General features: G+C 43.1%; 1 protein-coding gene across 5 annotated transcripts in view; it reads right to left on the reverse strand.

Annotated features, from left to right (window-relative positions):
* FLI1 (Fli-1 proto-oncogene, ETS transcription factor) overlaps nucleotides 1-27,499 on the reverse strand; it is an 89,385-nt gene that overhangs the window by 15,107 nt on the left and 46,779 nt on the right. For all 5 annotated transcript variants that reach the window (XM_014278746.3, XM_014278745.3, XM_014278748.3 and 2 more), the window contains 4 exons: nucleotides 24,011-24,222; nucleotides 15,218-15,372; nucleotides 11,666-11,869; nucleotides 4,961-5,029 (listed from right to left, as the gene is read on the reverse strand). In XM_014278746.3, the coding sequence (XP_014134221.1) occupies nucleotides 4,961-5,029; nucleotides 11,666-11,869; nucleotides 15,218-15,372; nucleotides 24,011-24,222 (640 nt within the window). The remainder of the gene's footprint in view (nucleotides 1-4,960; nucleotides 5,030-11,665; nucleotides 11,870-15,217; nucleotides 15,373-24,010; nucleotides 24,223-27,499) is intronic.

The raw sequence follows: 27,499 nt of genomic DNA on the forward strand, positions 1-27,499 counted from the left end.
ATGCTGCCTGTGGTCTCTTCGCACCTCTCTCTCCAGTCCCCCAAAACATTTGGACCTGTTGCCCGGAATTGTCACTGAATGTGGCGAGTGGGAGAGATGAGTTTTAAAGAGTTCCTACCAATTTAAAGGAAACTGCTGGGGAAAGAGTAGAGAGACTGCGGCCCTGACAGCGAGAAAAGCAGCTGCAAGGGCTCACATTTTGTTAGGTACCAGGGACGCTGTGTGAGAGAGTTCTTATTAATGCTCCAACATCAGTAAACTCTTCCTTAGGGGCTCACAATGCACAGGGGTACAAGACCGCTGGAAACCACACTGTGTGAGTTTCAGAGCTCACTGATTTGTTTGTGTTCTTAAATTTGCCAACGACCTAACAAAACATACAAACAAACACACCTTATACCCAAACATCCTTATTGTTCACACAAACACTTCAATAATGCAAATACAAACATGGGATAGCCACAGACGACCTCCTTCAATTTGTCTCCTACATCCATATTCACGTATTCACATACCAATTTCTTCCCTCTGAAAGTGCAGGTAGAAGAGCAGTTTTTCCTATGTTCTGCTTGAATTGAGGTTGGATTTTGGACTTTGGGCTAGTGCTGGTTTACTGCTATTCTATGGTAACTGTTTTGCCTTAGGCTGAGCCTGACGTATGCAGAAGACAGTGCTGGAGGATAGAGACCCATGCTGAATCCAGCTTTTTAATCAAAATCATACATAACCTGAAAGCTGGAGACAAATTGCCACACAAAATCATTCCACTGAATTCTCACGCATGATGCGTGGGTGTAGCCCTTATCACCCGAGCCTCCCTTCACCCCACTCTGCCACCTCCACTGCACAGATACCCACTTCACTGTGTATCAGCACATGCCACAAAGCAGCACATATACCACACCAGACACTCCTACGTGCCTGTTTAGACACATGTGATTTCACACATGAACACGTCATGATTCTGCCTCTTCAGAAATTGCCAGCACTGCCCTGCTTGGGTTCAAATCCTGCACAGCATTTAGGCTGGTGTATGAAACACACGACTTATGCAGACCCCAACATACTTAAAAGCCAGCAAAGGCTTTAAAAATGTGTTGGATTGAGGCCAGAATGCTCACAACCATCCGGGACACAACCCTTCGGCCTCCTAAATGATGTTGTATGTGAATATACTTTCCATTTCCCTATGGAAACCTACTTAAATGACACCATTCTGAAGGCAAGCAATTTACAATCCCCATGGACTTTGGCAGATAATGTGGTCTCAGATTCTTCTCCCATGTCTCCAGTACCTACAGTAGGTCAGTCATTGCTCCAGTCACGGAAAATGAAACAGCCCATCTCTCCGGTGGAGTGCTGGGAGTGGGACACAAATCTTTCCATTCAGCAATGAGAGCAACCTCGTTTCATTTTCCAGAAAAGTGTTCTCTAGCCAAAAAATACTGGTGATTTTCATTAAAGCAATTTATTTCTCAAAGGCAGCTGAAGACAATTTGTACCAATGACGCTAAATACCATAGTTTTGAGTGTTTATGAGGCTGAAAAGCAAAGAAGCTCAGGCAACAAGAGTCCTTTGAACACAACAAGGTTTCTACCTATCTGTTCTAAGAACAAAACGCATGTGCTGTGTGCACCAGCTGTGCAAGTTTACAGTTTCTGTTTCTGCTATGAAAGCAGTTTAACTCTCCTAAAGCAGGGCTACAGGTTCTTGTGCATGCAGAGCTGGCATTGCAGAAGTGAGAGGGCAGAAAATAGAAGGGAAAAAGGGAGTAAAGTCTGCAGCTGCAACCAGCCAAGGCTGACAGCTCCAGAGCCACGGCATGAAACCCTGTCCTGTGACAGCAGCGCTGCCCTTGCCAGCATGGGCCACAGGTCAAGTGGTGCCCCATGCTCCTGGCTGACACCATCCTTGCTGCGGCTACACAGCTACGTCCGTGACCAGTTTGGGGGAGAGTAGAGCTGTTTGCTGTATCTGAAGCATCTGCATCTGTCCTGTTGCAGCTGTACCTTTTTGTGCCATGTAGGTTCTTTTTTCCAGTATGTGGGTGTAATATGTTGTATAAAGCACAGTGTAAGCGTACGCAAAGAGCATGCATTTCTCCTTGGAATTTGCACAAGCAGGTTATTTGCATTAGCTATGTGATCTTAGAGAACACGCAAGAAAACTTACAGGAGGAGTGAAGAAAACAGTATTTTTTTCCTATCTCTGACATTTATTGTACTATCTGATCACCTCATCCTGCTATTGAATCCTCAGAGGAAGGTGGTTAGAAGAATTTGTTTGTCTGGTTTTATTCACAGACAGAGAGAATTGTTTGCAGGACTAGTAGATTCAAGATGTAATAACATAAAGAAAAATGTTTCATCTTTTGAGAAGTTAAGAAGACAGGAAAATACTTATTAATAAATCATTATTTTCATTCTGAAATTCCTTTTCCAAAAGAATATCATCATCTTGATGCCAGCCCATTAAAAAAACTTAAAAGGAAGCAAGGAAAATCTTGTTGCCTAAAACAGACTAGACCGAGGCCGAGGAATTCCAAGTCCAGTTCTATATTAATCATGAGTTTCTTTTGTGATATTGGACAAGACACTTTCCTCTGCTCCCCCAGTTCCTTATCTGTCAGCCTGTCATGTCCACATGTCTCTTATCCCATCATCTTACCTCACAAATAATATTTGGAGCAAGAATCAGTTACAGTAGTTTGAAGTGGGTTGGTGTATCCTAGAACAGTATTTGGGCATCACATGAATGCAGAGGAAATTCAGGCATTGTAGGAAGAAATGGGAGAGGAATAGATGGGATTTCAACATTTCTATGCTAGTTCTTAATTTTTATTTGACTGTCCCTGGGGTGTGTTTAGTCCTTTATTGACACATGATGAAAGTACCATGTAAAGTTACAAACGCCTAGCTGACAGAAATCAAATGCAAACTTCTCTCAGCTGCACTAAAGAAACACACTTGAGGGCAGTAAAAATGGAGGGGGAGGAACATTTTTTTCCCTCAGATTTCTTTCTGCCTGAGTGACTCTAGGCCCAACTTGAAAAGATAAAGGGTATAAAACATTCAGAGGAGTGTAATTTTACACAAAGCATTTCTCTTTAATAAAAAAATCACGGCTTTCCTCCCTTTATTTTTAGCAACCACCTGGCCTGAGACAGAAAGAGCACAGTCTTGGATGTCCATGTGTGTTTACAGGGGAAACTGTGGAGAAACACGTGCATGTGTGTCTGTTTTATTCAAATAGGAGCAAGCCTAGCTTTTATTAATTTTAAATAGATGAGCGTTAGCGTCAAAGTAGTCAGCCACAGAAAAAACTGAGTGGCTTTGTCTCTGTAATGTACCGTGTTTTATCAACTAATGCCTGTCTCATAAAGAGAGAACAGCATGCCAGGGAGCAGACAGCTCAAGTGGATAGTTATATGCCAGACAAAAGGAGCTGCTGTAAAAACCAGCACTGATATTGTGTCCTGGGTCCAGGACAGATGTTGGAGGTGAAATGCAGCACGGTGCAATGAGAAAGAAGCGCTGGCTCTAAGAGCAGTGCTAGTCAATGAAGCAGCCAGGCACACCATGCAGGAGCTTGTTAAATGTGGGGTCTCAGCCTGCTGTAGCCTTTCAGTGAAATGGGGGGGGGGGGGGGGGGGTGTTTGTCTCTCTCCAGCTGCTTAAATAGAATACTTTCTGCCTTTGCCTGCTATTCTTTGAAATGCAAACTTGGGGCTCATCAGTGAAGCCATGTCCTCCTGAAAAGCATAGAGATGTTTATATATGAGGTGAGGAAACTGTCTCAGCACGAGAGCAGACTGCTTCTAGGTGGGTTATCTCATATAGCAGGCATAAGATTTCACACTTTTCCCAGAACCTTTTCAGACAGAGGAGCTGAACATAGTTCAGTGAGCGAAACTGGTGTTCCTGCAGTTACACAAAGGGAAAAGAAGACCAAACCCAAGGATCCTAGGTCTACACAGTAGGTTACAGAGCACAGGACCGGATTTTCAGTCTTTAACACCCTGTTTGGCCTTTAGCAGTTCAACCACCCAACTGTGACTTACTGCCTTATGTAGGCAAGGAATGTGCACCATACTCATCACACCAACTCTCATAATTTTAACATGACTGAGAATATAATTTTTCATTAAGAATAGGGAAAAGGAACGGGACTGTAGCTGCAGAGAAAAACCTGAAAAACTTAAACAACTCAAAAGCCTGAAGGAGCCTCAAGTGTGCTATTAGCTTCTAAACTTCAAGGTTTCTAAGCTCTATCTACATGATCAGAATTTCAAATAGATTAAAAATTTGGGGCTATTTGAAAAAGAAATCAAAATGTTCAAAAAGTGTCAAAAAGATACACTTGGTCTTCTTTGCTGGTTGAAACTAGCTGACAGATTCACGAATAGTTGTGGAAGACCTGAGTGGCCTTTATGGAATAATGGAATTTATTGTGAGAAAATTTTATCCTTTCAACTATGAACTCACTCAGGGAAAAATAGTGTCTCAGTCCTTGCTATATATCTGAGATTTCAAACTGTGTAACAGAAAGAACAGAAAACATACCACCGTCAGCTCCTGAAAACGGCAGATACACATTTTATCCCTGGCAGTGTCCAAGGCCAGGCGGGATGGGGCTTTTAGCAACCTGGTCTAGTGGAAGATGTCCCTGCCCATGGCAGGGGGGTTGGAAGTAGATGATCTTTAAGGTCTCTTCCAACCCAAACCATTCTATGACTGATATTATGATTATGCCACACTGTTGGCTGGACAAGTGGAGATGTGATTTTCAGCATGGACAGGGCTGCAAATTGTGAATTATTCTATTTTAACCATGTTGTGCATGCATAGCAGATCAGAACATTTTCACTCCAAGGATATTATATCAAAGGTCTAGTTTTAACCCAATCAAAAACATTGTGAGAGCACAGGAAGCCATGACATTTATATGCAAAAGACTGACCTTCTTTGGTGGCAAGACGTGAGGAAGATTCTGTGTGGGGTGGAGTATTGTAGACCAGCAGTGAGCTACCTATAATGAAAAGAAAAGGAGTTATTGCAGTTTGAATGTGCTCTGCCAGTGGAGAACCACGCAGACGGGTAGAAAATGCTATCACTAGGATCTACAGACCAAATTTTTCAGACAATTAGGTACACATTTTCTATGATGGATATGAAATTATTTTAAAAGCTTGGAAACGGTGTGTCACATGTGCTACTGTTTCTCCACTTGCAAACCAAAATAAGGACATTTGCCTCCTTCACTGAGCACCTGGATGTCCTCTGTTGAAAACTGACAGAAAAGGTGAGGTTTAGTACATCAACCTGATATAAAAGGGTGAGTTTATAAATAGCGCATTTATACAGGTACAACATCTACCCCAGCAGAGCCTCTAGAAATTAATATGGCACGGATTGCATTACAGGATAAGGAAGAAGCTTTTCTCTCTTTAGCTGTGATAGAGAAATTTCCTGTGTGAGGAACATACAGTAGAAGTGACATGAATTGCACTGTCAGGATCTGAACATTTTTAGAGTGTCACATGCTTAGAATTGGGCCAACAGCTGCAAAAATCTCACTGTATTCCAGCGTCTCCCATGCTTTGTGGAATTTGAAAGTAGCTTTCTTGGTTCCAAGCGGCCTTTCCAACCAGCCCCTCTTGAAACAAAACTATTCAAGAGGAGCACAAAAAAAAAAACCATGGGGAGGGTCTTTGCTTTGTACAGCCTGTGGTGGAAATGTCCCTTTCTAAGCTTTCATTCTCCTGCAAACTCTCCTGGAAATGGAGGAAGAGGCCCTGTGAGCTCCTGGAAGCCAGCATGTAATACACATTTCATGGTTGTCTAGTTATATATGTTTACCCTACATAATCTTCTAGGCTTACCTTTCCTACAGCTCTTTGAAAAAAGTTTCTACTGCATCAGGTGGTGACATTCTTAACAAGGCAGAGGGTCCTTCTTTGTAGGGACTGATGAAGTGAACTGGAGCAGGGCACCAATCTTGCCATGGATGGGTACGGATAAGAAGTGCTTTACAGACAATTTCTGCTCTTCATATCTACACAGCCCTCTGTTCAGTGAGATTCTGTCCCCTTTAAGGTATTTGGTCCTAAGCAACACATAGCAAACAGTATAGATTTCTGTATATGCTGTGCTGCCCCTGAGCATCCCCAGATCCTTTGGCAGGGCTAAGAATACCTGTTTTGTGGGTACTATAATACTAACTGATTAGGATCTTGTGACTAAGCCACGAAGTCTCCACATTCCTCTAATCCACATGATCCCAAATAACACTGACCTCACTTGCCCCTCAGTAGTATTCACACTATGTCTCACTTTCCTGTGAGAGCTGAGGATTAGGCAGTTCACTGCCAGAAGTAATAGCCATTGCAGGTGCTGGATCTTATTGGCCTTGTGTTCCTATGGATTTCTTTTCTTTCCCAAATGCAAACAAAGCCAAAGACATGCACAAGCCAGCATGTACACAGAAGCAGAAGGTGTTGGAAAACAAAGACTGCTTATGGGGAGTGGAGGATGGATGCTACCAGAAGCTGCAAGAGGGGATGTTTCGAAAGACTGGGATGGATAACATGGTAAACCAGGAGGTAAAGAGTGCAAAGGGATCCCAAGGGTACCTTGACTGCGAAAGCTGCAGAGAGCTAAAGTGATTGGCTTAAATATTTAGAGAGATGGACTAGTCTTTTGCTGCTGCTGGAGAAATTGCAACTGCTTTGTCCACCTAACTCACATTTTCATCAGATGGTTTCTAGCTTTCACATTTCTTTCCTGAATATCTGTGGGGAAACTCTTGTCCATCACTTTCTCCTTTTCAGGTTATTTGAAGTAGATCCTGAGTGCAACACCCAGCCTAGCTTGCCCCTGCCAGACAGGGAAGTGCTGGGGAATTTAGAAACACAGTTTTCGATGACTAAATAGGCTGCAAATGCCTGGTTGCACTGACTGGCTGAGGAGGTGGGGGTGGGGTGATGAATAGCACTGAACAAGCCTGTATGATCAACCTATAGCTACTTTACACTAAAAAATGCAGCCCAAGCCACTGGAAAGGGACGGCGCCTCCCCCAGTTTAATTGCTAAAAGTTCTCACCTTTGCCCGACAGTCTGAGGTTTCTGGTGGGAACGCCACAGAAAAGGAAATGTGTTTCCTATTAAGGGGTTTCAATGAAGGAGGAAAAGAGAGAAAGGCAGAGACACAGATCAGGACAGAGAGAAGCAAACAGACAGAGGCTTTCCCTCCCTTACTTGTCCCTGGGCAAAACTTTGGCTGCAATGAATTTTTGTTGGGGTTTTTTTTTTTTTTATTCCCCCTACCTCTCACTGGGTCAGTGACACCTTGGATTAAATCAGCTCTTTCTGAAAACACTGCTATTATTAATAAAGTGTGGGCTGTTCCCCTATAATTAATAGTGAATCTGTTATCTTATGGTAGCCCCCACCTTTTCCTTTTTGCTTTTATTTCTCTTGTGTTAATTAAAGAGGAAGATGCAAAAGGACTGAAAAACAGGGCAGGAAAGTTCTTTCCCCCCATAAAGCCTTCCTTTTCACAAGGCAGCTCGTACTTTTGAGATGCAGGAACAATTTGGTTTCACGATCTTGAAGGCTGTTTAACCTGGAAATCTTTTTAATTTTCACCTTCTGAAGGCCATGTGGCCTTCCCTCCACATGTCCTGGTAAAATCAGCTTCTGCTGCATTTAGCAGTATAGTTTTGTTTGGCATGAATATATGGCTTGAAACCACAAAGCAGTTTTCTGCTTCTGCTTCTAGCCACAGTCTCATTCTTTCCTCTTCAGGCTTTTTTCGTTAGTACACACCACACACAACCGACCCCCCATCACTAGAGAGAAAAAGGACAGGAGGTGACAGTTCAGGCTTCTTTTGATGTTCATCCCAAACATAGCATGAAAACATTCAGATCTCCCTTTCCACTGCCCACTGGCTGACTGGGGAAGATTCGCCAGGCAGCCTGTGTTTGAAAAAAGATACTGGCACAGCAGTCAGGCAGTCTGGAGTCCAAAGGTGCAGCGGGATGAACAAAAAGAAGAAAAAGCCAAGGCATGGCTTCACAATTTTGGAGAGGAAACTGGAAGAAATACTTAAAGAAAGATGGTTGTCTGGGGGAGGATGGACAGTAAGTTCCCTGAAAAAAACTACTGGGGGGTATTTTGAGAGACTCCAAAGGACAGAGTGTGCTGCAGAACTGTGTTCTGCAAGTCTGAAATCTCCAAAAGGTCAGAGATGTCTGAATTCCTGACTGCCTCAATAGGTTATGGAACCAGGAAACAACTGCACGATTCTGATCCAGACCTACGTTTTCCCTGAAGACTAAAGGTGCTGTGATATGAGTTTGGTTTAGTCTCAAATATAATAAATAGCTCACCTAAACCTTCTATTGCCAAAACTAAGTTTGAGCTTCTGTTGAGGTCTTGCAGATGTTATTGGTTTATTTTTTCAATCTGGACTCAGATGTGCAAAATAACATACTTCATAGGCAGTTTTAAGAATGTTTTCACCCTGATCAGGAGTGTAAAACATTGAAAACCATCTGAGAAGCTAATTTTCGTGGGATCCCCTTCCCTGGCTAGCAAACAGGCTCAGAAAGTTCAGATCAGCTTCATTGCTTGGAAAACAAACACCGAAGCTGAAGATTCACTATTCATCACATATCCAGCTTAACATCCTGAGAGGATGAACACCTTTCAAGAGGGAGACTGGGCAGATGTAATCTAGTCTCTAGATCTGCAATTCCGCAAAGTTCTCCTGTGTTTTGCTGCCATCACGTCTTCCCCACCCTAAGCAGGAGCAGAGCTGGTTGTCTCTGAAACAAACAACCTTACAAAAGGGGAAAATTCGTGAAAAAAGACCATCTCCCTATGGCACTGAGCTCAGAGGCTCGGCACTAAACATCCGCTGGAAATCAGTCTGGAAAAACAATAAGCTCCTTTCGAAGGCGTTACTCCGTGAGGGAGTTAACCAGCAATCCAGAAACCAGACTGTCATTAGGCAGTGCTAGGAACAGCTGCGTGGAAAGGAATGCTCTTCAGAGGCTGCCCGACCTCCACTCAGACAGGAGCTTGCTTTAATAAGGACAGCACTCGCATGACGTCTTAGAACAGCCCACGGGGCTGAACAGAGAGAAATTTATAATCATAAAAGCTGGGGATGGACCAGGATTGAATTCTCCTTTCATATGCATCCATGTAAAACCAGAGTAAGTAATCTGTCTGAATGCAGCAAAGTTGCTTGGGTTTTGCACTGGCTTAATAGCATAGAAATCATTGTAGACATTCCCCTGGCTGAGTATTATATTTTTATGATTATTATTCAGCATGCATTGCAGCAGCCCTTAAATGTTGCAACTGCATTAGGACTCCATCATGCTAGGTCTTGAGAGACACGGGACACAATCCCTGTTCCACAGATTTGCTATCTCAACTGACAAGACCAACAAGAAGGCAGGATTACTAGCTCTATTTTACAGAAAGTAAAACTGAAGCCCAGAGGACCCGAGGCAAAGGTTTATACCTCCTAATTTCAGGCATTTAAAAGCAATGTGTGAATTAGGGGGCTACTATTCTGAATTTCAACGTGCCCTGTTTCTTCTTTCCTATAAATGGAGACCAGTGTGACCAGACTTCTAATTTAGGGACTTCAGGCATGTAAAGGTGGGTGGGATCAATCAGGAATTTGCTTCTGAACAAATGGACAGCAGCAAACGGTAAAGGTGGCAATTGAATCCAGGTCTTCAGACATGCCACGAGAGCAAGAACGCAATTCCTCTGATACTCCCTTTGAACACCCCGAGTAATGGGACACCTAACACTCGAGACTATCACCGGAGAGGTTGTCTGGAGCTAAAGAAACAGAAAAATTCAACTCTTCTGCCAACCTTTCCAAATTCAGCCTGGTTGTTTGATTCAAAAAACATACAAGTCCTTCATCTCTTTCTGTCAATTCTCAAGTCTTATCAATAAGACAATTCAAGTGTCTCACTTGAGTATTTATCTTGTGGGAATTTAAAAACATTTCCGGTTACAAAGCGTCTGATTTACCCAGCCAAAGTCAGCAGGTTTGGTCAAAGCAGCACTGGCTTCACAAAACTGCCTTACGATTTCCCATAAAAGTGTGTAATTCTGTATGCAAACCTTCGTTAGAAAGTTAGTTTGCGTCTGCAATAAGCTTGCAGTGCTCTGTGAACCAGCAGCTCTTTGCTGATGAAACAGGATGAAGTTGGCAAATTATTTTGGATGGGAAATTATTTTATTGTGAAGTCACAAGGGACAAAAACTGTTCAAATCCAACAATTCGGTTATTTGTTGTGAATCATTTCCTTGGCTTGACTTCTCAAAAAAAATAAAAAATAAATAAAGGTGGGGTTTAGAGAGGCACCCATCTGTGATCTAAGTCATCCCACTATAATCTGTGAAACTCCCACTGATTTTAGCAGAGGCAGGGAGAGACCAGCGCTGAACAGCTTTGAAGAAACACCCCAAATAAATGCTGTCTCGCTGCTTTATTGCACTGGCCAGTACACTGATGGAAAGCTGCCTTTACATCACAACTTGATTTCCCAGTGGAGAAAATACACTTTTTTCTCTCTCTTTCTGCCCTCCCACCTGGCTTCATGGCACCTTCTCCTGATTTTTCGGTCCTCAAATAATTATACTCCTATAAAAAGCTGTTTCACTTGAAAATATATTGGAGCATGTGGGATTTAGCTCCAGTTCTCTGGTTTCATCATAATGCCATTATGGTTAAGTACACCCTTTTGAAGAAAGGAAATTCTTTTACCTCCACTTTATAGATGGGGAGGAGACATTCAGAAGCTACGGACATGTTCATTGTTGCACAGGAGGTCTTAGAAAGGTCTGAATCCGAGACTCCCAGCCTCAAGAGCGTGTGCTAACCATAAGGTGATCTCTCCTGTTTGGGCTGCTGTGCTTTTCCAGAAGTAGCTCAGAAGACTGCTCACAACTTCTGTCTCAGGGGCTTAATACAGCAAAAAGGAGTAGTGGGTCCACCACATACTCTAGTGTGGGACAGACAGTAGCAACAAAGAGGTTCAGCAAAACTTGTTCGTTGAGTACTAGGTCACTTCCATGACACCTGCTTCAGCATGCTTGCATTTGGGGAATCACTGTTGTATTTTGTCCTCTTTCCAACAAATCTGGGCCTCCAGGGACATAGAAAATCTCCAGCTCTGGCCAGTTGTGGGTCCTGTTTTGAAGCAGTCTTTACCAGAAGCCTTAGGGGAAAGTGCGCAGCCCTCTGACTGCAAAGTTATGGAATAATTTGCCCATAACACATCAGTTAATGTTTGGTTTAATCTTCACAGCAAATTTATGTATTTTAATCATATAGCCACAGATGTTTTTATTATCGTTAAGAGTATCTAATCTTCCTAAGAGCCCTGCTCAGTTCTTCACCTCTCTGATAGCACCAGTAACTCCATCTAAGTCAAAATTAACTTTCCAACCCACTTTTTATTCCTCCCTTCTTTGTTTGTTCTCTCTGTTTGCCTTTCTCTGTTCTTTTTCCCTCACCCTTGCTATTATTTATTCTGCAAGAAGAGCCGTAGAAGTCAAATACTCACGGCAGCTTATCCTACCAGCAGATCGTGCTAAGGCTGGGGGGAGTCGGGGCAATACTTACTTTCCCTGAGGTAACTGAGGTGAGACAACAGAACTTCTGTGTTGTAGAGGGAGGTGGTTCGGAGGAAGTCGTCCTTGTTCATTTTGCAGAGCTCCTTGCCATCCATATTCTGGAAGATGGTGGTGTCAATCTCCATTAATCCATACTCCTTTATGGCCCATTCCAGCCACTGGCGCACATGTTCCTGGGTCCACAGGGTGGGATCTGACAGGAGAGTACAAAGGAAGGTAACACTATACTCAAGCCTCTAGAACTCACTGTAGCCCAGCCAAAGCATTAAGCATTGTTTCCAGAACCAAATGTATTTAACTTTACTGATCCCAATGCATTTTGCCAAGATGAACAAGGATTGTGCTATAACAAGACTCAAGGCGCATAAACTGATCACACCGACCCTCTGGCAAGGTGAATCCTCTGGACTGTCTCACACCTGCCTGAACCTTATACCTGTGCTTGGGAACAATATTAGTGACATTTGACGGTAACTTTTCTCTCTCTGGAAAAAAGCTTCTAAAAGCAAACTCATCCCTTAGAAAGGGTATGCTTGTCACAGCTTTGGTTCTGCAACGCTATATAATTACATCAGTGCTGTATAAGTCACACCATCCTTCGCAAGTGCATTACAAAGTCCCAACAGATGGCATTTTAAAGTCTGAGGATGGCGGTATTTATGGTCAGCAAAGGGACTCTGAAAAAAAAAATTATTGCTTAAACAGAACAGCTTGCAATGCATCTCTGAGTCACATTTGTTCACCCCGCTGACAAGAATACAATTCTACCTCCGCTAGCCCTGTAAAACCAACACAGCTATTGGAGGGCAATGTGGATTTTATACTGTCTCATGCATCATTATCGACTGTCAGCAAAGCTCCAGCTGTGGAATCTTTATTACTAGCTATGACGTAAGAGAGAGATTGAACCCGGCTGGAGCTTCAGACCCCATGGTGATGGTTTGCTGCATCAGTAGTTAAAAAAAGAAATCATCCTTTGAGTTTTGAAAAGAGCATTAGATCAGAAAGACCCAGCAAGAATTTGTGCCATGATACCATTTTACAGAGTCATTTTCAGCACATATCTGCATTTTCAGATGTTTCCTGTGCTTCTTCTCCCCATGTATCCCATTTCAAAATTTAAGCTGCAAATTCATGTTCCATTGCAGCTGGAGAGGATTGCAATGTCAAGCTTAAACTTTGGAGATGTTTAATCTGTCCATCACAGCTGGTACATTCCTCTAAGATAAACCTCAGACACCTCAGGTCCCGAGGCAGCTGAGAAAATGGATCAGAAGCATGTAGCCATCTCACAGCTGGTAGGATGTGCTTTGGGGAGGGACAAGAAATGCCTTCACCACACATTTCACAAGACAATATGTTGGCTCAGGACTGTAAACTCTGTGTACTTGGCTGCAGGGGTACCTTGACACAAAAGGTCAGGTAGTGGCTATGCCTGGTGCATTCTTGGGCACCGGAGTTCTAGAATAACAACATGAAACGGAGAAGTAAGACCAGGGAATACTGAAATTATAACCATGACATTTCCTCATTGAATTTCTAGTAAAACTGGGTTGCTTAAAGCTGAATTCTAAACATGGAACTTACAGCCCCATACTTTTGCGAGTCTGCTTTGGGAAAGCAAGATGGATTTCCTTTATGTTTTGGCAATAGCTAATTTAAATTCTGCTTTCTAAGCACTGGCAAAAAACTGCAAATTTTACAATGCAAGTATTCAAGAGAGGCTTTTTTTTTTTTAATTGAAAGAGTTATTTGTCTTGAGATTTGAAAAAAAAACCCAACATTTAGATGGCATATTGAATTTGTGGTCTCCTTTAAACAAACACTTTTGAATTCTTTTGAATTTCAGATATTCATTCAGCCTATTTATCACTGCAAAAGACATTGAACGGTCTCTGAAAAACTGCCTTCTTAAAACATGGCTTAGAGTTCATTATTATTACTATTGCAAGTCTAATGTGACATTATTCTTGCCTATCTTCACCCTAATGCGCTATAAATCTTTACTCTGGATTATATTAAAATTTCCAAATGCCTTTCTTGGATGAATTGGGCCTCATATCCTGCAGCCAGAGATCTGGGATGATGTTCATTATTGTCTTCCAAAGTCTGGTAAATCACTGCTATTTCACAAGTATCTCAAGGTTTTGATTTGTGGCTGCTCATGAAGGGGGGGAAAAGTCCTTTATTCACTTCCCTTCAAAGAGGAGATTTTAAACCTTCTCTTCCACTGAGGGCACTAAAAGTAATTCCCCCTATTTCAACAATGCCAAACTTTAGCCCACCCTTGATCTTTTTAAATATGTATAAATACCATGGTGAAGAGCAGGATAAATGTTCACTCTCTGGTATCTTTAACAATATAATAATTAGTTGGTATCAACTAGCACCTTTCTAGGCAATGTTGATCCTGAAAACATATCTGATGCTGTCACCAATTAGGTTAGCAGGTCTCTCGAAGCAGATCCTAACAAGGGCTTAAATGGTACTTTGAGATTTGCTGTCAATCTTTTATTGGCTTCCCTTCACTACATTCGGTTCAAGCTTTTCCTTTTCATCCTAAATGGCAAACAAATGCTTGGAAATTGTCATCTGTTCGTGGTCAAGCCATGATCAGAAAACAGAGCTGAATTCCACGAGTACATTTCTTTCTGCCAACAGTTCATCTGCTTGAATCAGCTACAATCCTCGGTGAAACCCTCACAACACTGCACCAGGCTGCACCCCTTGAAATCAGTGGAAGTTTCAGTATGTGAACTGGGAATGGATTTGGCTCATGATATCTCTCTTGCTGGGAAGTTCCTGGGCTAGCCAGTTTATATCTATGGTCTTTGCAGGGAAAAGAGTCCCTCTCGTTCCAGGTTCAGACTTCACCAGTTGCCTGCCACAGCAGCTCTCATGTTTGACTATCCAAATACATCTAACGCATCCTGCCAATTTCAGACAGCAGATGTGGATATCGAATACAAACAGAAAACTGGACAGGAATGTTTCTGTGTAACAATTTTTGGAAGGATAATGTAGTTCCTGCAGAACCTTATTTTTCTGGTTTTCTACTTCTAACAGAAAAATGAAAACAAAATAGCTCATTTTGAATCACTATGACATGAAAGTACATCTGGATCCTGCAGAGCATCATGGGAGTTATAATTTGGGTCCACTTCATGCTTATTCTTGCCTATGAACTGTGCTCTTTGATCATACCATGCATGTCCCAGGAAGCACTGCAGATTCTCCTCTAACATATGACAGGAGAGGGATGTGGTTCAACACACCAAAACAACACTTCATTCCAGGGGAAAAAAATAATAATAAAAAAGAAGCAGCGCTAATTATCCACTTCTTATTCTGATTCAAGATAGAACATATACTGGGACACGGGAAATTCCACTAGCAGAAAGTCTGATATTTTCTTTACTTTTTACATGGTTTGTAAGAAAGAGAATTCGTCAGCGAGCGGATAAACAGGACTTATCTGTTCAGCTGGATATTTAAGACGATGCAAGGAAATATGGCACAAAGAGTTTGACAGTGGTGGTACCTGCTGGGACAATGACCCTCCTCTCATTGGTGGTCATGTTGGGAGGAGGCCCGTTCTTCTCATCCATGTAGGTGCTGTAACTCATTGGGTTGGACTCTGTCCCTGCTCCGACGAGTTTGCTGCATTTGTTCACACTACAGTCTACGGGGGACTCCCTGAAATGCGAAATGAAACAGATGACTTGTGATTAGTATGCACCTTTCATCCCTGCTGTAGCAGAAGGAGGTTTGGGTTACAGAAATGGCAAGTATCCCGAAGGCAAAAAGTTAAGGGGAGTTTCTTTACATATGGGAGCAACCATTCGTGGCCTGTCACATGAATGTCATCAGGTGACCTATGAATCACAGGTCTCATGGAGGGGATCTCTGATAATTAAACCAGTTGGAGGAAAGAAAGTTGGAGGTGCAAAGAATGACTTCCAGACAAAGGCAATGGTAGCTGTGAGGTTGCACTCAGTACCTTTGAAATACCAAAATTCACGAACCAGAAAGCACCCATCACATAGGTCTATCGGTTACACACACCCCTCCTCCTTCATCCTTTATTGCTCAGCTGCATTTTAACAACCCTTCAGATACAGCTTGGTGCTCCTAGGAGCCCTTGTTGGACTGTTTCACTCTTGCATTGTGTTAAAAACAACGCTGCACACCGTCTTTCTCTTACAGCAGAGTCTGTCAGTTGACAGAAAGGCTGTACTCACCACCTCATGACCTAAGGCATTTCTGCAGGGCTAATCAGAAATACAGATAGACACCCACCCCCCCACCCCCCTTGATTTCATTAACAAAGAACACAAAATACTCATGCCAAAATGACAGGATAGTCCCAGGAGAATACTACAATATTAGCATCCTATCTAAAGAGCCTTATTTATACAGGGCTGAATGTATCTTGTCTGTTCTTAGCAGTGAAACAGTCCAAGGCTTGTCTGCTACTTGGATAGGAAATCTAGAAATCTGAGGTGGCTTAGACATGAGTCAAGAACTTCAGACCACAGAAACAGTGTGTGAAAAGGCTCTGGCCCCAGTTTTACTTCTGAGGTGATGGAGTGATGAGGAGGGAACATTTAGCAACTCAGGTGGCACTGTGCTAAGGCCTGGACTACATGCAGACCCTTGGCAAGCAATAGGCTTTCTCTGTCCTGTTCTGGGAGAATTATGAGCCTCCAAACCACAGATAGGGAGCACAGATTTTGTTTTTCTCCAGCTGCAGTAGTAACTCGTGCTTTTAGCTCTAGAGGTCACTTAAAATACCAGCCCACAGGCTGCCACATGCACACAGCACATCTCAGCTCCGAAGAATGTGCCAAGGAAGGGCAGGGTTATCGCCCTAACCTGTACAAGGGTGCATTAGTATGCAATCGCTATGCAAAGTGAGCACAGAGGCCATATCCAGCGCAGTTTAGTCTACTGCTTTAATCATACAGCTGTCCTTCTTCTCTGCCAGAAGCAAAGTGGCCTGGGAGGAAACCGTTCACTGAAGGGTAAGAGCTATGACAGTGCACCAAATCCCACCCTCCGAGTTCAGCTGGCAAGACTTCCAAGATTGGACACTAAACAAATTTGTTTCTTAATCTGAAGGGGGGGCGGGGAGAAATTACTGAAATTCAGTTATCATGGCTGGGAGATAAATGCTCCACTGAGATATTCTAAGGCAGATGGTAATTTTTTCCTCATGTCTTACTGAGGGAATGTTGCTTGAAAATGGAAATAAGATGTATAACTTACACATGTTCGAATTTAAGGTTTTACTATTTCGCCTACTGTTTTTCCAGGCAGGGAACCAAAATCCGCCTTCAGAGAGGCAAACTGCTGAAGGTTTAATGTCCCCGTGGCAGTCAGAGGAGAGTCTGAGCAACTGCAGGGACACCAGGGTTTTCACAGGGAATGTGATCATTTCTAACTTTCTGTTGAAATACTCTGTGTCAGGTGTTAAATGCTACCTGTACTGGCAGAGAAAAAGCCCTGAAGCAGCACAAAGGATCTTATTCTTTCCCAAGGTACACGCTGTCCTGAGAAGACTCAATGAAACAGCGAAAGCATCCGTACTTCAGGGTGTCAGAGGCTGTTCAGCTTAGGGTTCACCGTCCCTGGGAGGTGACCACCTCCTTGCCTGGAGACCAGCTGCTGACTTTAAATGGTGTGGGCAGCCCAGCTGGTGGGGCAGACCCGAACACACACATCCCCATGTACGGACTCCCACCTGCCTTTGGGATGAAGTTCTCCCTCCTTCGGACACAACAGTCAAATTTTCTTTGCTTTCCCTGCAGCACATCCCAGGCGCCAGCAGTGCCAGCACAACTACCTGCTACCTAAGGTCCTTCTAGGGGGTTCGCTCTCACCCCCTTGCTCTGTAGTTAAATTTCCCTGGAAAATAACCCCTGCAGTTGAGATATGCACTATTCATGACAAAATAGCTACACATACATAATACTCATACAGAACTATAGGATATATCCAGACTCTAAGATAAAAAACATCTTCTAAAAAAGCTGATCTGCCTAGGAGTATACATGCTTTCTACTGGCATGAAATGACTCGCGTGAAATGACTCACATGAAATGACCACAGGGTCCTTGGCTCTCTCTATTCTCCCTGCTAAGCATCATGCACATTCACATGACCAATACAGCGAAGTAACAAAAATAACACCAGTGTTGTAAGATATCTCCTCGGTGGTTTTGTGATGATCTTCCACTTTACAGACTCTTGGTTTGGCAGTTGGGACCCTGCCTATCCTCTACCTTGCTCTGTATGTCTCAGCAGCCAAAACCAACCAAGTATCAGAGACAGATCTGAAAAGAAGTTTAAGGGACTGAGGCGTCCTTACCAACCACTGATCTACCATGGTGGGAAGAGAAGCCACCCATTAATCCTGCAGGACATTAAATGTGCTCCGTGTACCTGACAGGGTTGTGTCCGTGTGGCTGTATAGATGCCTCCCTACCCTCTCAGAAAGTTTTCAGGATGGTTGATCCAGAGCTAACCTCAGTGGAAATCTGATAGCAGAAGGACAGGCGTAACTGGGAATAGCATCACCAAAGCTTAACTGGGCAGGAGACCAAACTGTCTTTAAGAAAAATACCATGAAATCTTCAGTGATGGCAAGTGGGAAGATCCTTATTGTTTGTGTCCTCTGTAACCCAGCCTTTCCTACCAGATCCAAATGGAGCCTTTTATTGGGAAATAAGGCAGCACTACCAGACTGAATCATCTTTGCAGCTCCTGGACACCCATTACTGTACTGCCCCAACCTAAGATGAGGGATTTAACAGTAACCCAGCAAAGGTAGGTGTAGCAGTGGGCAACACAAAGAAGAATTCAGTGTGGGGAACAACAACAGTATCAAATGAGAAAAGGGAGCTGCGAGCCATGAATAGTGTATTCATTGAATATAGCTCCTTTCCTAGTTCATGCATTACCCACAAGCAGACTTAGATTTATATAAAGAATTCCTCATTATTTGAAATGGTTTGTGCAAGGGGATTTCAGATGCCAGATTAATCCTTGACTTTTCACAGAGACTTCAGACTTTCAAGTGGTTATACACGCTGGACTTGCTCATGTTCTGGGCAGAAAACGTTGTAGATCTACTAAGGTAAATGGATATAGGCTGCTTTCACAAGATCTCTTAAGTACATTCACTGTGGCAGTGACAGAGTCCAAGGAATATGAAGCAGTACTCATTTCCACTGCCCGTCCACAGACTTTTCATTCCAGCAGCTCCAGTAGCAGTCTTTGGGGATGCCAAGAGCTTGGTGTTTTGGGAAAGTTTATGCTAGACCAGCCAAAATGGACAAGCAGCTAGCCTGGCATTGACTAATAAATCCTCTGTACAGCTTCAGCCGGTGTTCCAGATACCTGAAAATAAAATAATTACTGTTCCAGGGCCTCTATCTAGGAATCACCTTTGGCTTTCATTCGAAAGAGCAAAATAAGGGATTTCAGTGATTTCTGTACCTGACTGAGCTGCGGTCAGTGGGATATTTCCTCCTTCTTTCTATCCCTTTCTTCCCATCCTTTCATTCCTCCTCTCTTCCCATCTTTTTTTTTTCTGTTTAGATTTGCCACTTTTTGGTGTAAGTCCCCATTTGCTCATCTTAGCTTTAATCTTTACACTTGAAATTAGATTTTGTTGTTGTTGTTGTTGTTCAGTGAAGGAAGTAAGAACAGAGATACTGTGATGCTGCTTGTGGTTCCCTTTTACAAGCAGGGAACAAAGCTATCAAGGCAGAATCGCAGCTCCTCATCTTTAACCCTGCCTCACACTGCTCCAAGGAATGCCTTTTACACACTGAAAAAGACTATAACTCTGCCAGAAAGAAGGGACAGCTGTAGAAAGGCAAAGACTTACAGGTTACAAAACTCAAGCTGCTTGAGGAAAGCACAGAGGGGCTCATAGGGTCTCAAAGAATCATGTTTATCAGATACAGGTAAATGCAAACAGTAGGTAATTACACAGTCTGCTGCTCTGGCTGGGGACTGGAGCAACACAGTGAATCCCACTAGAGGGCTCACACGCCACTTAAAGGGGATTTTTATTCTTCTAGGCATCACACATAGTCCTTTTGTTTTATTTTGAGAAAATTATTGTGGCATTAAAATGTTCTGAGATCCCTGAACCTTAGCATTATTTTAATATTCTGAAGCAAGAGAAGGTCTCCAAAACGTTTTCAAAGCACTGACTTAGCTGGACAAAATTCATAACTTCAGTTGGAATTACGCACTGAAGTTTGCCCTCACCCACGCCCACATCCAGCATATTAGAATATTCTTTCACATTTGAAGAGCATACAAATTTTGTAGCATCTTTTTAACATTCGCTCTCAGAGTTTAGCTACAAATGCAGATTTGTAGTAGCTCAGTAAATGCAGTCAAAATTTGGAACACCTATTTTTTGGTTCACTCTGCATTTGGAATTTATGTAGAATATAAGAAAAATCTATTCCTAAAATGGACTTTAAATTGGGTTAAACTTTAACCAGTGTTTATTTAAATAATCCTCCTCTCCTCTATTCATTGGAATTTAAGATGTGAAAGATTTTTTTGTTTGTTTTTTAAAAACATAAATGATTGTATTTACATCACAAAAGCATCTAAGGGTCCCAACAGAAATCCCGGTCTAGTATGTTGGGAACTGTATAAGCACACTGCAGGAGACAGGTCTTTCCCTGAATTGACTATAAACAAAATAAGGAAAAGACACAAACTCAGCAAAGAACAAAGTTTGCAAGCCACGCTTCTAGTTTCCAAATGGATGCAAAGGGAGATAAACAATATGCAGAACATCTTGCAGTAAACCCACAGAAAAGCTGGACTTGTATTTTTTGTGTGCAACAGATCAACAAAGACAAGACCATTTCCCTTTCCCAGTGCCTAATGGAGTGTAAGAAGCATAAGAATTTTAATTTTTCTGTGCTGGATTTTAAATGCCTTGTGTTTGGACACTGATCACTGTGCAACATGAATGTAATGCTGGGGTTTGTTCTGAGCAAGCAGCCGCCTGTGAAGGCAAGGACAGATTTTGAGGCCATATACTGCATCCAGGTCTGATAATACTAGAAACTTCCACAAAATTTCTACTTCTGAATCTTGCAATAATACAGAAGTCCCATCTCCTCCCCTAAAAGATAGATCCCTGCCGCTGCCTGAACATCTGTACATAGTTAACATGCAGGTATCTGGGGAATTCTTTCCACTTTGGGAGTAAACCAGGAAAACCTGACATGGGTTATACAGCTGGTCAGGGTTTCCATGTTGGCTGGCACTTGGAGGGATGGCTCTGCAAAACAAGCTTGGAGAGGTTCCTCAAAGCCCCCTTCTCCCACCCTGCTGAGGACCAAACCAACTCATCACGCTATACATCACAGCTGTCAGACCTGCTGCTGGTTGCTAAGAAAAAGAAGAAAAGCTGGACACTTTCTCTTAGCGACACCCACCTCCCTCCACTGTCAGGTGTCCTCTAGCTTTATCACTCCCTAGAGTACATAAACCACTCTCTCAACAAGCAGAAAACACTACACTTCAAGTACAGGTGAAACACAGAATAAAGGCTGCTCCCTCTAATGAGGCAGCTGGAACCCGGTAAGAGAGTGTGCTTGAAAAACAAGAGGGAGAAGGAGAGGCAGAGAGGGAGGGAGGGGGAACAGGGTTTGTTATTCAGTCTGCAGTTCAAGTTAATTTGTATTGAGATTGGTGTTTGCTGCTCAGATGTTGTGTCAGTTTTGCCAGGCAGCTGATGGGCAGAGGAACAAGCAACTGGAGTGGCCCAACCCATAACAATGAGCAGTGATGGACATGCAGGGGAAGGGCGACTTCTCAGCCATGAATAGGAGTAAGTCAGATGAATGTCCTCGTTTCTTGGGTGGATTGGAGCTCTTGTGCTAACAAGTTAGCAAAAGGAAAGGCTGGAAGCTATTTCAGTGCTTAGTTCTGACATTCAAAACAGGTTTTCCTGTTTTTCTAATAGGTTGGGAAGTTTTGCCCCTCTTTTAGAGAGACTGAGGACACTTAGTTTCTGCCTAAGAATCTCGTAGTCTTGAGCAAGCCCATAAAGAAGTATTTCCTTTTTGCCCAGAATAAACACACCTCTGGAGGGCCTTTCTCCATGGGTATCAGAGCACTTATAATTGTTAATAAATCAGTTTGTCAAAACAGTATTATTTCCCTTTTTCTTCTGAGTGGATGAGGAAACTGTAACACAAAGATCACAATGGAAAGACAGCCCAACATATTTCATTCCCAAGTACACGCGATACACATGCAATGAGGGTGTTATGTAGGCTTTTGGACATACAAGTACAGAATTCTGCACATCCACATGTGCAGAAACTACAGAACATGTGCCTACAGGATCTGAAAAGCACAAATACATGCTACCTGTGGTAGTTCAGCAGATATGACAGGACTACTTGTTCCCTTGGACGTCCAAAACTTGCTAGAGAGAGAAAGACAAAGAGCTTAACGGGAGGAAGCACTCTCTGTGTGTTGGTCTGACAACAGGGGTTTGAGCAACAGAAGCAATGCTACAGAGGGCTTCCTCACATGATAGTGGGAGCGTGTTGCCTCTGCCATTGGCGAGGCTGACCTTGCCACCTCGGTTCTTGCGACTGATTCACCTCTCTGCGGGATGGGGAGGTCAGACCTGCACAGCCCCATGCACAAGCCTCACTCATTTGGTCAGGATCCCACTCTGCATTGCCCTCTTGAAGATTTTAGAGGTAATTTAAGAAGACCAGCCTTGGTAGCCAAAGGTAGTCCTAGTGATAATCAACAAAACCCAACCCACTGGTACTTTCAAGATCCATCCTTTTGCCTGTGTCATCCAGGGATGGTGTTTTTCAGGAAATAACTAATTTTCCCTGTTTCAGCCTCAATTCTGAGATTGGAAACACTAGTGCAAAAATCCGTGTAGTTCTTATAAAGTCCAGAAATGATACTAAGGAACAACCAGGGCAAGATCAAATTCAGTCTAAAAATGATCACCATCAAAGACCAACTGACGCAAAGACTTTTATCTTATAGTAAAATCAGCATCTACTCTATACTTACGAGGAAAAAAACATGCTGCTGTTTGAAGTCTTTAACACCATCTTCTCACTATAGAAGTTTGAAAGTGCAAGGCTGCTTTCTGTTTCAAACTCTACTCTTTACTATATTCTCAGAAACCAGAAAAATAGGCTGTTACAGAAGCCCTAAGCTAACCCTACAGGAGAAAATCCCTTGATTGTTTAACTGGCCTGTGTTAACATTGTACCAATGTTAGAGATGTTTGTGAGTTTGAAAAGAAAACCAAATTTAAAATTAATATGAACTCTAAAACTTACTGCTAAAAAGTAAAATAGTTTTGCTTTATTGTATATATTTAAAACTGGAAAAAAATTAAAATTGCTGCATCTGAAGATTTTGTCCAAGAAGGTGAATTTTTTGCCTAGGCTTTGGACTTATAGACATGTTTTCAAAGGCAACAGCCTCAGCTGGGATAATAAAATGTTTTCAGGTCTTTGAATTTGTCATTGAACAGGGAAATGATTCATCTCCCCCAGCTCTAACTACAATGAAGGGGGGCAGACCTCCTGCCTCTTCAGATAAAAGCTGTAGAGGATACATCATGACCAGTGTCCATTTGATGGTTAATATCGCTGCTCAAATATACTCCTGAACTCTCTTTCTTACCAGTGGTCGCACTTATTCACACAGAAGATGTGGGCATACGCCTTTTGTTTTGTTTCATAAACTGCCATAAAGGACCTCAGTTTCCTTTTTCCTTTCTCCATCAAGTAGCTCTCCAGTTTCATATGGTTGTTACTGCCCTAGTGCAGCATGAACCTGGTTGCAGATGCAGTAAGAAGTGCCCTCCAGTGAAGCCCACACAGCCCATTAACGCAGCTTTCACTGGCTTCACTCTGGGGCACTGTTATAAACATCAACTACTACTATATGTCTGAGTCCATCTTCAAGAGCCCCTTGAACCATGGCACATTTGTGGGGTGCTGAACCAAGTGATGAAATGTGCGATTTACAACAGTGTTTGCAGCATGAACTCTGTCCTGGCAGTCTCACGTCCCAGTCTGTACAGCGTTCATGGAGACTGGTAGAGATGCATACTGCAGAACTGCAAGAGCAAGATCCTCAGGCCAGTAAAAAATGGGTGACAGCAGAGCTCTAGGGGGAGCAGGATATGGTCCTACACAAAAAGTGGAGTTTGTTGAGATGCAGGACAAAAGCATGAATGGACAGTACGTGCTTTGCTTTTATTTAAGATTCCGTAGATGTGGAAAGAATCTTTCCTTACCTTGATCCATTCATGTGGTCATATTCCCTTTTTACATTGACCCGGACGGGCTGATTAATCCACTCCTGCTGGGGAGGCAAAGGGTTGATTTTGTGCGGCTGGCCATAGTCAGGGTTCCCTGAGGCTGTCATATCTGCCTTGGGGAGGTGAGTGGCAGCGCCGTACGTAGAGTCAAAGAGGGACTGGTCGTCGCTCACCACCGACAGAGCCTCCTGGGGAGAAAAAAACACAAGTGCTCAGAGTCATGACTAAACTAGCAACTCCACTCTTATTCTCTCTTTGAGCTGGTGAGCACCTGCAAGGGCCCCACAGCTGCCCAGCACTGTCTGCCATCTGCCAGGATTGCAGATTGAATCAGATTCTTTGGGGTCCATTAACCCATATGCAAAACCAGTGGGTTGCTTTGCTAGCTGCTGCATCGCTCTGGGTGGGGCAAGAGTTAAGGTTAACTTGACTTCTGCAAACAGTAAAGTGGCTGCTGGGTGCTGTGTTCTCCTTGCTTGCTGTGAGCAGCTTCATCTGCAATTTCATATAGTTACCTGCCCACCTGCCTGCACTTGCTGGTCCAAAACCAGCCAAAGAGATATGTGGTATATAATATTTCTGGAGTGTCATTTGAAGGTCTATACATCTTCGTTCAAAGGGGTTTGTGTGGTGTTTATATTTTGAGGTTACTAGTGAAGGAGAAGCAGTTAGTATGGGTCAGAGTTATGGGTGTTAGTGGTGGGATGAAAAATGCATTACTTTACACTTCTTGTTTATTTTGTGGGAAGTGTAGGACTGGTGAGTTACCAAACTGTGCATTTCTAGAAATGCTTAAAAACAGGAAATTGTTATCCTTTTTTTTTTCCTGTTGAAACTCCAAATGTTGACAAAAAGTTGTGACTATCGATTTCCTTGCGTTGATGCACTTGAGTTTTTTAAATGAAGCATGCCAGGCTCATAAAGGCCTTGGCACAGCCCTGCCTTATTCAAAGTGCATCTGACAAGGTCTGCATGTTCTCTGTGGAGCTAAGTTAACCGCACATAACACAGCTGCCATTATGGCTGGCAAGCCAGAAACTGAACGAGGAACCTCCCAAACTAAAAGCACACACTACTTTAATGTGAGTCAATAGAGCAGAGCTCCGAAACAAAGGCAGCAACGCTCACCTACTCTGTGGACTGGGCATTCAAAGGACCTGTACCACTGATGCGTCTGCCGCAGTGGGTTACCCATGAACAGACAGCCACCAGCTTTGCTTTGAAAGCTGGTGTATTTGCTAAAAATTCACAGGCCACTGTCTCAATCATGAGCTTTCAAAAATAATAAACTATTGCTTTCTCCCCACCTCCCCCCAGCAGTAATTTCTGAGGTTAGTTTTACAAATTCTTCCATAACCAGGGAGAGAAACAGAAATTCTGAAAACTTAGAAAAGTGCAGCTGCTGGAATCCTCCAATTACACGAGAATCTAAGTACAAATCAGATATTACCAGGCTCATGATATCATCACAAGAAATGTCAATAGTTAAGGTCTACTGGGTAAACACGAGAATCCCTCTCAGCTTGAAATTAACCCACTTAGAAAGAGTCACGTCAGTGCTCTGCATTTACAAATATCAGCACTTTTCTAGCTCTGATCTTGGATCACGTAACAAAATCAAATAATCCTGAGTAGCCTAGAATTTAAGTGGGCCTGGCTAAGCCTGAATTTGGAAGAACCCTCAAACATCTGCACAAGTTCTGCTGAAGTTACAGTATTTGCTGTAAAATTCTTGTGAGCGAACTCTCACACTGATCAGCAGAGATGGCTACATACTTTAAACAACAACAATGAGAGCTTTTACCCCACACTGCCTAACACTGACTGTTGCAAGGAGATCAGACTGTGTTCATGCTTTCCAGCACGTTCTTCTTGGTGGATGCACAACCTTTCAAAGATACTCCTTCCCTTTTTCTGCTTTAATTAGAGTAAGCTAGGGAGTGGAAGGTGCCCCTTGGAAGAATTTCCTTGTGGTGTAATCCTGTACGATTACAGCCTTGTGTCAGAAACTCCTTAAAGGGACTGAGACTATCTCCAGGCTATAAACCTTGCCTGTGCAGAAAGGTACAAGAACATAAGATCTTCTGGTGGCAGCTCTTAAAAAGAGAGCAAGCCTTTCCATCAGAGGTAAGGATATAGCGACTTACTGCTTTTCTGGTTTACTGAAGTCAGGATGTTGGGCGGGGGTTCCTAAATGACACATCTTCTGTAATTCTCTGCTTCCTCCCAGTACTAAATATGTGGGGTTCCCTATATGAGGTGGTAGGTGAACCCCAAATATCTGGAGAGATCCAGTCTCAGCTATGCGCCTTGCTGGTCAAAGTCAAGGGAACTGTGAGTACCACTGTGGATTCATGAAATAAAATTTTAAAATGTTTGTGTTTGGAGTTTTCTGGTCTAAAAACACGCACAAAGTTGGGGGTTTTTTAGGGAAACAATATCTGGGAAAATTATTTTTCTGCCTAAAAGCCATTTTTTTTCTGAGGAAAGGTTCTGATGGAAAAAAAAATTAGAAAGCAGGGATCTTTCTGGCTATCCCCCTACCTTCCCTCCGCCCCGAAAAAAAAAAAAAAACCCCACCAAACACAAACACACCCCAAAACCCAGCCCTGGACTAGGATCAATGATTAGGGCTGCATCCAAGTACAACTATCTTTACATACACAGGCAAACACACACTTTTCTCTGATATACAGAATATCTGATGGAGAAGCCTGCTGCCTCAGATAAGCATCTTCCTTGAAAGACAAAGCGGCTGCTAGGCCCTGCCTACAGCAGCAACTGGCATTAACATTAACGGGGGCGATGATAAACCCGCAGGCAGGCAGCCGTCCCACCGAGCAGCTCTGCGTTTTGCTGCTTGAATACATACAGAATGCAAACTCTAACATCTTTAAAACTGTCACACACAGGAAAAGAAATTCAAATGCGATGGCTGCTATCATCACAGGCCCAAGCAGTTACTGAACCAGGAATTGTTTGAGCTAAACCCCTGAGTTAGTTACAGTCACAAAAGCTACAGAGTAAAGGCTCTGGGGGAACTGAAGACACACAGAGCAGATCAGGCAGAGATAGCGGCTTGTAACACCTGCTTAGGATCCGGGTTGTGCATGCAAATAGCTAACAGCTATTGCTGATTGCATGCAAGGGAAGCTGGGTGGCATTCTGCCAACCCCTGCTGCAGTTCAGCCTCTCCATGCTGTGTACATCTACAGCTTGACAGAAGAACAAAAGGGTCACAAGCAACAGGTAGCCTTTGGCTGGGGACCACTCTGATAACACCCTAGCAGGGAGAACCACCTGGGACTCAGTTTAACTCTTAGAAGAGGACAGAGCTCGGTGACGTTCAGGCTACAGACCCGGCTGGGGAACGTGTGCAGCCTTCCTTGCGCTCAGTCGGAGATCTGCTCGGCTAGATCGAGTTTTGAAGGACTAGTCTGTTCAGGAAGTGTTTGGCTGAGGAAC

The sequence above is a fragment of the Falco cherrug genome, chromosome 17 (genome assembly GCF_023634085.1).
Source record: "Falco cherrug isolate bFalChe1 chromosome 17, bFalChe1.pri, whole genome shotgun sequence".
NCBI lineage: Eukaryota > Metazoa > Chordata > Aves > Falconiformes > Falconidae > Falco > Falco cherrug.